Genomic DNA, 11483 nt, shown 5'->3' on the forward strand with positions numbered 1-11483 from the left:
ACACAGTATCGGCTCAGATTCATTTTTTGCATTTTATGTAACTATTTTAGTCTTCTCCCCTCTCTCCTCTCTCCCCCTTCCTCTCTCTCTACCTCTCTCTCTCTCCCCTCTCTCTCTCCCTCCGCCTCCCCTCTCTCTCTCTCCCTTCCTCTCTCTCCCCACCTCTCTCTCTCTCCCCCTCTCTCTCTCTCCCCTCTCTCCCTTCCTCTCTCTCCCCTCTCTCCCTCCGCCTCTCTCTCTACCTCTTTAGCCCTCTCCCCTCTCGCGTCTCCCTCTCTCCCTCTCTCCCCCTCACTCATTCCCCAGCGTTGAATCTCTCTCTTATTACATGTTTTTTTAATACACATGTTGTTTTAATTAAAAGGTATTTATGACTTTAATACTTTATACTTACTCTCATTTAGCCAGCCGATGGGCCAATAGTATTTACTTCATTTAGTTTCAGAATTGTGGTATCTATTAATAATACCCTTCTTTCTAATCCATTTATTAGTATTTTCCTCCAAAAAGTTTGTCCTAAGTATATGAAGTTATTTAGGACCTGTTCTTATCCACTACTTTGTTTGTTCTATAATATAATTGGCAACAAGTCACCAACATTTTAACTTCTGCTGTTTCTATATTATATTTTTCATTAGCATACATTATATGAGTCCACGTCCTCACAATGAGATGAGTAATACAATAAAATTGAACCCGACACATTTTGTCATTGACAACCCAAAAACATACAGGCTTGTATTAGAGATTGCATGGCACAAGGCACCAACAATTTTATGATCTTTCTAATAAATGTAGTTTTAGAAAGAAGTGTAATAATAACCTGGATAAAATATATAACAACAAGAAGTAAAACTTCATCATCTTTTTTTCAAATTTACAGCTTAAAAAAAGTGTTAATATAATTATGATGAAACAGGAAATTATTATAAGAAAATATAATGAGGATGCGAATTTTGATGTCTGTGGATTGTTGAATATGTGCTACGATGATGAATAAGCAGAAAATTATTAGTATAAGATTTCTTCTTTTTTTTGGCAACAAAGTGCTCTAGGTGAGCCCACGATAAGAGAATCTTAAGAGGATACTAAAGTTTTAGTTAAATTGTTTTAGTATTGGAAAGAAAAGAAAATTGATTTAGTAATGACATACAAATCCATAATAACAATCTGACCATTAGAACAACATACTTGTTCCTAGGATCCACAACCTGTTTGATCTTTTTAACCAAACTTTTGTTCTGTCCATGACACATAAATTGGACGTGCTTTGGAATTCAATTATAATAAACTAACTAGATTAGTACCCGTGCTAGAGCACGGCTTGAAATTTCTTTTATTTATATTATAATATATGATTCAGAAGATCACGATTAATGCTAGATTAGGACCTTAAAAACTTTTAAAATCAATCATATAAATTATAATATAAATAAAAGGGATTTCAACCCGTGCTCTAGCATGGTCCTAATCTAGCATTAAGGTTTAATTTTTAATTTCTGAATACGATTCCGAAGATCACGATTAATCTTGTTAAATTAGCGAGATTTGATTTCTTTTTTATGATTGAGAATATATTTTTATCCCTTTAATAACTTTTTTATTGATGTGGTTTATGAATAAAATCTGTGAAAAATAAATTGGTAATATTGTGATTCTAGATATTTGGAACCATATATGTGATCTTCCGAAAATAAAGTTTGGAACATCCATAAACTATCAATTTGGAATAACTTGTTTAAGATTTTCTGTTACAATTAAGATTTTATTTGTTACAATTAATATATGGATTAATTCATAATCTATGTATAATCTATTTGTAACCATTTATTAAAATTATAAAGTCTACCAAAATAATGTTGTGTACTTTCGTTTTATTATAAAGGGGATTAATCATTTTTTGGCGAACCATTATCCACTTGCATAACCGTTTTCTAAACCAAATTTTAGTATTGTATAAACATTTATCACATTAATTAAAGAAAAATACACACTTTTGAGTCATTCCTTAGCATCAAAGCAATTGGGAATTATACCGAAATTTAAATTGTATTGAATTTTCAGATAAGCCCATTTATGTCAAATAAATAACCACTAAAATTCCAGTAGACTAGTAGTGGTTATTTCCTAGTACAAGGAGATTTAACTAGTGTACCAACAATTTTTTTTAGTTATCATAGATTACTCTTAAGATTCCATATAATATTTTGTGTCAACATACAACCATCATCGATTTCTTTGATATTTGTTTACTTTTTAAGCTGAAAATTTAGAGATCAACCTTAGAATTATTATATATGGAGGAATTTTAATCATGTGTCCATAAAACACAAAACAAAGAGGAACCTTCTCCCCTCTTTCTGATTATAGTAATGACAATATGACATTATGCAAAATCGTTCTGTACTATAATATTACAATAAATAACATTTGGATATGAAACATTGTATCTAAAAACACTTATTGATGTATAAAATCTAATTTGAAACATATAAATTTATAATCTACGTGACACGCGAATTGGATATCCACTCTTCAATCTTGCAAATAATGTCCACTTTTCGATGCTTGGATCTTCATCTACCACCTCCCAACTTCAATTTTTTTTCACAATCATTAAATAAATACTATGACATAATCATTCAAATTTTGCTATACTAAATATAAAAAATGGTACGAACCTGTAAGTGGTTACAAAACGGTGGAGAAATACTAACATCATAGCCTTGGCCATAACAAGTCCAAGGCATGTTCTTCCACCCATCCCAAATGCTAAGAAACTGTTTGCTTTTGCTTCAGCCTTCATTCAAATCAAGTTTCTTAAGTACACACAAAACAGTTAAACAAAGAAACTGTAAAATTTTAATACTTTTACTTTAAATTGTGCTGATACTTAACTTACCTCAAACCTTAAAGGGTTGAATTTGTGAGGTTTATTATATACATCAGGATCAAGATGAATGGATCTTGCGTCAATATTTATATTCCACCCTTTTTTAATCTTATATCCTTTAAAATCAGAAAACAAAATGTATCTAAGTCAGATCGATCAAACAAAATAAGAATAAAGGAATTATTTTTTTTAAAGATAAATAATTAAAGAAAACCTTCCATTTCACAGTCTTGAAGTACTAATCTTGGGAACCAAGGCACTACAGACGCCATTCTCAGAGATTCTTTCATTAACTATATCCAGAAATTGTATATACATGTAAACATAAATTAAACAAAATAAGTAGTCCATTATATTGAAAAAACGTTTATATATTACCTTTGAGGCATATGGCATTTCACTGAGATCTTCTAGTTCAAGAAATGGTTTATCTAATGTCTTCCTTCCAATCTGAGATTGTTCTTCCTGTTGACCGACCAAGACAATGACATGTTTTAAAAACAAAACCTTTTAAGTTTGTCTTTATTGATTTATAAATATATATATAAAACCAGAAATTAAAGTGAAACAAATTTATTAAAATATCCTACAAGAGAAACTGTAGTTATAGAACTTACAATAAGAATATCCAAAACCTTCTGATTTTCACCGAGGTACTTAACCATCCATGTTAGAGCACTAGCCGTCGTGTCCTGTCCTGTATTTTGAATTTATTTTTTTTTTTTTTTTTTGTATAAACCGGATTCATGTTAAATTAAGAAGATTCAGTTAATCTGATTATACTTTTTTGTTTCTTCTTTCATTTTTCCTCTCTTAAGTGTAAAAATGATGGGTATTAAACTGGACCTGCAATGATCATGGTCAGAATATTGTCCTTGATCTCAGCATCAGTCAACTTGGGAGACGATGAAGAAGTGTCGTTATCTACTGCAAGAAGCTGCTGCAAAAAATCTTCATGATGATTATTTTGATTATTTATTTCATTTCTCCTTTTTCTAATTATATCTTCTAACAACTCCATTACTCTTCCTCTTGCCTGCATCATATGGATCAAACCAAATTAATATATAATAGTAGGATATTTCAAAGAGTGTAATTAAAACGACGTACCATGATGCCCTTGTGGAATCTAGTCCAAGGTAAATTGAGAGGAAAAGCTAGCATGGCTTCACAAACAAAGCCCACATCTTTTTGCATGGAACCCAATTCTTCTTCGTCTTCTAGACTTATTAACATCTTACACATTGCTTTGAATGTTATCTGCAACACCACCAAATTAGAACAATCTCAATTAAGTTATGCCTTGTAAGAAAATGAATGAAATTGGTGATTGACTAAAGTTAATTATCATAGTTTTTTTTTTTAGGCCTAACCATTTCATGTATTTTGACTAAAGTTAATTATCATTTATTTTCCGTTTACATTATGGGCCGAACTTACAAAAAATAGGTTTTAAAGAGGCCCAACCAATACTACGCAAGCGTGTGAAACAAACCTGGAGCAAATCTGTGAGCAAGATCACCGTACCACGGTGTTCCCATCCACTAAGAGCGTCCACGACGAGTTCATCAAAGTGTCTAACAATCAGAGCCGTCGATCTTTTGGAGAACAAGTTGATCAAACGGCTACGGAGAATCTTGTGATGGTGTTGAGGAGCACAGAGAAGGCTCCGTTCACCTACAAGCTCACCTATGGACTTTATGTACCGTTTTGTGAACATCCCTGAGTCGTTGTTCAGGACAGCCCGAGCTGACTCGGTCGTCGACAGGAACACGTGTGTCTCTCCGAACAAACTTGTCCTAAAACAACTTCCGTACCTGTAATATACAAAAGTATGTTTTTTCTTTAAGTTTCTAAAAATAGAAAGTATCAATGATATGAACCGGAAACTTCTAGATGAGCCAGAAGCTTCTTCAGTTTACCTGATACGGCGACTACGGACGAATTCGTAGAATCCTTTGCCGCTGTTAACGGAAAGCATGAACTGAAGTGTTTCTCCGATCACCGGAAAACCATGGCTTCCCGGAGGAACATCGCCCGTTGATTCCTTTCGATCTTGGATAATAATTTTGAGTATTTTTCCAAGTGTTAGTATCGCAGCGCAGAGGAGAACGCAGAGGCAAAGATGTTCCATTTTATTTTGTTCCAATATAGGAAGAAACGTAATTCTAAATTTAAGTATGCAGTTTTGGTTTGAGCTTGTTAATCTATAAATATAATGAGATATTTTGTAACAAGTGAAGTGAGTGGGGTGTTGATCTTTTTTGGCTCCTCATGATGTCCCGTTAGACTAAAAAATCTATTGAATATGTGTATATCAGTGTATGTGTAAATGTATATGTATTTTCTCACAGGTAAACCAATCGAGAGGCTGGCTATATATATACACTAAATCAAGAGAATAACTTAGGTAGATTTTGGTGTAAAGAATTCTTGATATATGAAAAAGTATCGGTACATTAAATTTCGGTAGTTATTTATACTATAGCTGAATGATAAAAATAAAACAAATCATCACGTACGGAAGATACGTATTTGACGTATTTGATAAAAATAAAACGATTATACCCATCAAAATAACTCCGCAACAGTATTTGACGTATCGTGCAACTAATCACGATCCTTTCCTTGGCAAATTAAAAAATAAATCATGAGCATGTGGAAAACATTTCAACGGCTATAGAAAAATATTTCGGTCATGGAACTTTGATGGGTATAAATTTGTCTAGGTCATGGGAGGTGACGCCATGCGCTGAAAGTTTTTTTTTTTTTTTCGCTGAAAGTTGAAACAAAAGGAACAATAGGAACACAAAAATGGAAAAAAGCATATAATATGGGAGACACATGGACGGTGAAGAGAGGTTGTTGCGGTATTGCACTACATTCTCACGAGTGGCCATGATTAACTTGTTTTCCACTTGTTGCGGCACAACTCCTAAGTGGCAACTTAAAGTGATGAACTGATGATCACTTTTAACATTCTCACGTCACATTCCGCCTTAATGTTCATTTTATAAAAGGAAAATTTAAACGAAAAAAACCCCAATAATTATGTGATTACCCAAAAGTTAAGTCTATTACTCTATTTGCATATTTCGTGACGGATGCGTCTACATGCATCCCATTCCCATATCTCTCTGTTCAAGGCCCCGCTGATTCTCTTTGCTTTTATAATTATAGGTTTACCGTAAAATCACACTTTATTTTTATGTTTCATTCTCCAAGCAAATGATACTTGATTAGAAAACTTACAAATCATGTCAATGTAGGTCCAAAGACATGTATTTAGGCATGTGTTTTTAACACGATCAACCCACTCTTACAAGCGAAACAATAAAAAGAGTGTAACGAGGTGAACTCGCATAGAAGTATTCTCCCACGATCTTTGCATACCTTTCGAAAAGCTCGTCCATCACATTTTCACCAAACGTAGGCTCTAACATCGGCTCGACCACAGCTCTTATGGTATTAGCAAATCTTCGTCCACGAGCTAGGGATTCGGGTTTGGACCGTACTACTGTGTCATAACTCGCCTCACTGATACTCCCACCTTCCCAATCAATCGGGCTTATCTCAAGCCGATCGATTGAAAAAGACTTTTCTTTCTCTATCACCATTATCAATTCTTCGGAGCTTGCTGCATAGTAAGGAGCGTTGAAAGCATCGATTTTCTCTTCTTCGATGATACCCTTAGACGAAGAAAATAAGGCACCTTTAGTTATGACTTATTCAGTATTAATCTTTATTCATCTATTGATCTGATATTGTTATGGTTGGGTTATAATATATTCATCAAATAATCTACGTTTCTGAAGCAAACTCAAGAAATTAGATTAAATTACCAAGATATTATTATCTATCAAATATTTTTTAGTTATGACAAGGCTATCACTTACTTCCTTACCTTACTACTTTTATCATCAAGAGCTATTAAATAAGCCTTTTCCATAAGTGTTAATGCTTTATTCAAAATTAATTAATTAATTGGTTATATTCATATATTCATATATATATATATATATATATATATGTTATATTAGAATTTGAAAGTTCATTAACAGGACATTGCGATTTTTTTGCTAGTATTCGGCACTACATATATGATATCAAAGCTAATCGTCGATAATACGTTATTGAGAGAGATATAAAAAGGGTAGTTCTAGTCTAGTAGCCTTTTTCTAATTATTTGACTAACTTAAATAATTAGAAAAAAAATCAACCAATTTGAAAAAGAAGACATGGGCCACATTACTAGGACTTAATTGGTCAGGTAATGTGCCACGGTCAAATCCTTATAGTGTAATACGGCCTATTTTATAACCTAAGAGATTATTTCCATGTTGGTTCTAACTTCTAAATATATGTTAACATATCTACACCAACATACCTCTTTGGCCATAGACATAAGAGCTTGAGCTAGGAGTTCCCATTGATAGCAACTATCTTCGGTTGTAGGATCCTGCGATCTTCTACCAAGAAATGATAAAACCATTCTGCCCCCAAGGACCAACTCTTCGGATCGTGATTTCAGAAAGACCGAAAAATCAGCTTGGAATTGAAGAGCATAAGCTTTGTGTGCACTCTTAGGACTTGTCTTTGATATGTAGAGTTTCCCCACGTTGCCTAAATCAGTTGTATCAACCCCGTCTTTCTTCTCCGGCTCACCACATGGAACCTTAAATTATGGATGATAAATCAACTTGTTAGCATTTTTATTTGCCGTATAATGAGTGATATTTTGATAAAAATGTGGACCACATTCGTAATTTCTTGTGTGTGCATGTGTGATCCGTGATGTCTAAACCCCTATTTTGACAAAATGATAAATTATGTGGACCACATTCGTAATTTCTTGTGTGTGTGACACTGAGATGTATGAACAACAGAACCACTAGGTTTCTGTTTTTTTTTTTTTTTTTTTTTTTTTTTTTTTTTTTTTTTTGTGTTGGTTTCTCCAAATGAGATAGATTCCCACGCACTAAATTTGTTTTGATAAAAGGTATATTACTTGCGTAATATTTTCTCGGTATTGTTTCCTCAATGAATACTTTTTATGAGAAAAATATCGCGATCTTCATAATTCTTTTCATGACTCACGTTAAGAAATTAACTATATAAAACTTTTGTATTTTTTATTTACGAATTAAAATTTTCATAACTATGATATTCCAGCCATAACTCATAATAGAAAATCAAAATTGACAATTCATTTTTCAGAATGCTAGTTGGCATTTTCAAAAACACTGACTTTTTATTTTATTATATTCGTAAGTATTACTATATACTTCTTTTTTTGACAATCCGTAAGTATTATATACTAATAAATAAGTAAGTGAAGTTCCGTATATAGAAACAGTACACACCTGAGACAACCAGTGTAAACTAGAAGACGAATGAACAAAGTGAAGGCTCCGGCGAGGAAACAAACGTCCGTAGAAGGAGCCAGGGACGGCAGACACAAAACACGATTCTCCTCCTCCACGACCAAGTAAACCTTCCTTCTTATTATTAAGCCGGTTGTAAAACTCCGGCAAAGAAGCAAAGATGTAGTTGAAGTCATTGTTAGGGAGATCGTTGAGAGAGACTTTGAGCTCAGGAACCGGACGGTCGAGGTCAGGGCACAAGTTTTGGATTGTGTCGATAATGTTGGAGATGGACAAGAGACTATTCGGACCGGAGGAGCAGCCTAAGTCGGCGATTCCAATGCTTGAAATTTCCGAATTGCTTATCATAAGCTTCCTCAAGGCCTCGTCCATCACCCTTCTGCCTAGAGTCATCATGTTGCGCTGCATGCGTAATCAAAAAATCATTACATCTTTGTCACTATTAATTATGTTCGAGAACCAAATTATGTTCAAGATATAGCACTAATCACTCGTATATATATAAAACAATGCATTTCTTTTGTTCAAACTTGAAAACAATGCATATTATTTAACTTGTTGATATAAAAAATTCAACCTGAGCGGTGGAGTTCTTGGCATAACTGTTTTCACCGTTTCCTTTGTTCATGTGAAGAACTCGCATTACTTCCATATCTCTCTCTCTTTGTTGTGTCTCTGTATTTTTGATGAAGCAGAAGGTTAATGAATATAGTAAGTGATGTTGGGTCGATATATATAAGGAAAGAGGTGTTGTAAGAGATTAGTGATTTGACAGCCACATGCATATCTTTTTTTTTTGGTATAATTTTTTGTTTTTTGTTCGTATAAACCATACATGCATATATTTTATGGACGTACGTTGAGTACATCTCTCTTTCTACACACACATACATACGACGACGGTCTCTTTTACGAACTTTTCTCTATATTTTTAACTAAGTTAAGAGGTTTAATTTTGTTCTTTAATAATTTTATTCACCTTCTATTCTAAATCTAAGTATCGTTTGGAATTACAAGCAGATTTCTAATACTATTCGAAGATAAATATTGTAAATTCGAAGCAACTCGGACCGAGGAATTTTTTTAGGGAGGTCAATTATTAAAGAAAAAAAAATAGTGGTGTTATATTGGTGGTTCGAACTGGGGGAGGGGGGGTCATCACTACAAAATTTTACCAACTGTGCTGCTGGAATTTTCTAATAATGCATGTAAAACAAGTAATAAATAAGTTTAACCAGGTCAGCTGACCCTCCTTCTTCTTTGATAGGTCCGCCACTGTCACAGACCATGAGAAACCGTGAAGGGGAGTAATTATGGCTGGAAATATCTGAAGCAATTGGAGAGAAAACTGTCTTGAGCAAATCTCGAGGAAGAAGTAAAAGTGGTGATTACTTTCATGTCGAGGCTTGCTAGTTTTGCATGCTCTTAATATTAGTTGAATTTACCTGACAATGATGTGGGCTGGTTTTGAAGTAAATATTGCATGTGTGAAGTCTTGAATTTTGTTCTTTCCAAAGTGAGCACACTAGGCTTAAATAATTCATTCAATATGGTTGTTTAGGGTTTATAATAAATTTGATCATTAAAAATTCTAAAACTGCAAAAAAGTTTAATCCACAAAAAGGGTAGCAAAACAAGCACCAATGGCTAAATAAAGGCTCATGGAAATGGGTCTCTTCTGTTTGGGTCCACTTAAGAGAAATTAAGACTTTGTTCTTCCGAGAGAAGAAGAGACTGATTCTTTGTGTTTGGTATACATATTAGACTATTTCTCATCTCGCCGTCGATGGTAAAATCAATGAAAATTATTGATAAGCTAGGAAAAACTGAATTAGCTAGGTGAACTCAGCCCTTCTTTTTTTCTTTCTTTTTTTATTTTATGATGTGAATATATACCTAGAAAATTTTATGCGTGTTTCCACAAAGCATAGTGTTAACAATGTTCTATTTGGCTTTCTTGGATATGGAAACGTTCTTGTCTTTTTCGTTAGGTGTACAACATTTATAGACTTGCACATTATATATCATGTGATTACGAAATATATCGATTTTAGACTCATTTAATTTTGACGCGAGGTTGACACTAATACAAGGCTTGTTAGTATATAATTCAAGCTCTCACCTTTTTTAGTAACATAAACTTATATTAGGAAAAAATTAATCAAAACAAATTTGAGAGTTCCGACTAACCACAAGCAAACAATTATTATAAACTAAAACTTCTTGACTGATTCTAAGTGATGAAGGATTCGTGTTAATTGACTGTCAACATCTATTTAGGTAGTTAACAGTCATTAATCAGCGCTAGTAAAATACTACTTAGAACTTAGTTAAGTACAGTCAGATATTTTTCAGTAACATGATTTTTTTTTTTCGGTAAACAAAAAAATTGAGTTTAAACTACCTGTTTTTGGGTTCGTACCCGTATCTTTCCTCTTAGGGGGTGTTATTCAACACTGTATTTTAAAGAAATCTGATGTATTTTGAAATCAAATATTATTCAATTAGATATTTAAAAAAGTCTATTAAAATCTGTTGTTATTAGATTATGTATTTATTTGATGGATTTTAAACTACATAAAAAATTCTGTTGTTTAATGTCCATTTGATTTGGTGTCATTTTAAATTTTAATGGACTTCACTCAGAAAAGATGAACAAACACAATCAATCAATCGTATTTTAATATTTTTATCTCTCTCTTCAGAATTGATTCAGCAGATTAGTGGAAGAATTAAGAAGATGTCCTTCCACATACGTTTCTTCACCGGCGGTTCCGTTCATGATCGGTTATTGCTTCATAGTCAAGATCTCTCCAATGGCCTCCTCTCCCGACATTTTTGCGATTCCGGTGAGGTTTCTCCCTTCAAATGACTATTTTTCCTCCGTCGATTTGTAAGGTCTTATCTTCCACTCCTGACGCATTCGGTCACTTTCTTCGTCTTGAGGCCTCTTCCAACACCGCAATCAGAGCCTCCTTCTCTGCCGGCTCCACCTGACCCTCCTCCTCAAAACCGCTCCCTCTCCGGTTTCTCTCATTCTCCGCCATCGCCTTCCTCTTCCTCTCTTCCAGCGAGTCCTAGCTGTGACGGCTTTCCATCAGTGATTTTAGCAGATCCACCCAGCTTCTCCCTCATTATTGTTGCAAAACCAACGTTATTAAATATTGGCAATATTAGTTCAATTTATTTTTGCCTTGTTTTTTGTC

At 33.7% G+C, this 11483-nt stretch overlaps 2 protein-coding genes across 2 annotated transcripts; both read right to left on the reverse strand.

The window, feature by feature from the left end:
* Positions 1–2306: 2306 nt before the first annotated feature.
* On the reverse strand, positions 2307–5333 carry LOC104756306 (3beta,22alpha-dihydroxysteroid 3-dehydrogenase-like). The gene is made up of 10 exons (XM_087494077.1): positions 4816–5333; positions 4389–4710; positions 4004–4153; positions 3740–3929; positions 3511–3590; positions 3272–3358; positions 3108–3186; positions 2903–3009; positions 2682–2800; positions 2307–2594 (listed from the first exon to the last, which is right to left on the reverse strand). Exons 1-10 carry the CDS (start codon positions 5025–5027, stop codon positions 2498–2500), a joined length of 1443 nt encoding a protein of 480 aa, XP_087350203.1. The 5' UTR covers positions 5028–5333; the 3' UTR covers positions 2307–2497.
* Positions 5334–6074: 741 nt separating this feature from the next.
* Positions 6075–9080, reverse strand: LOC104756307 (jasmonate O-methyltransferase). The gene is made up of 4 exons (XM_010478881.3): positions 8855–9080; positions 8257–8679; positions 7281–7568; positions 6075–6582 (listed from the first exon to the last, which is right to left on the reverse strand). Exons 1-4 carry the CDS (start codon positions 8927–8929, stop codon positions 6202–6204), a joined length of 1167 nt encoding a protein of 388 aa, XP_010477183.2. The 5' UTR covers positions 8930–9080; the 3' UTR covers positions 6075–6201.
* Between the last annotated feature and the right edge of the window lie 2403 nt (positions 9081–11483).

Source organism: Camelina sativa, chromosome 17, assembly GCF_030686135.1.
Source record: "Camelina sativa cultivar CO46 ecotype springtype chromosome 17, ASM3068613v1".
Taxonomy (NCBI): domain Eukaryota; kingdom Viridiplantae; phylum Streptophyta; class Magnoliopsida; order Brassicales; family Brassicaceae; genus Camelina; species Camelina sativa.

Bases quoted from the DNA above. Each gene is read 5' to 3' on its own strand.
- LOC104756306 (XM_087494077.1), bottom strand. From the start codon at position 5,027: ATGGAACATCTTTGCCTCTGCGTTCTCCTCTGCGCTGCGATACTAACA. The intron at 3,359-3,510 runs GTAAGTTCTATA...GTCGGTCAACAG, and splicing joins AGGTTTTGGATATTCTTATT to GAAGAACAATCTCAGATTGG. The intron at 3,187-3,271 runs GTAATATATAAA...TTCTGGATATAG, and splicing joins AAATGCCATATGCCTCAAAG to TTAATGAAAGAATCTCTGAG.
- LOC104756307 (XM_010478881.3), bottom strand. From the start codon at position 8,929: ATGGAAGTAATGCGAGTTCTTCACATGAACAAAGGAAACGGTGAAAAC. The intron at 8,680-8,854 runs GTTGAATTTTTT...TTACGCATGCAG, and splicing joins CCAAGAACTCCACCGCTCAG to CGCAACATGATGACTCTAGG. The intron at 6,583-7,280 runs GTATGTTGGTGT...TCTTCGTCTAAG, and splicing joins TTATGTCTATGGCCAAAGAG to GGTATCATCGAAGAAGAGAA.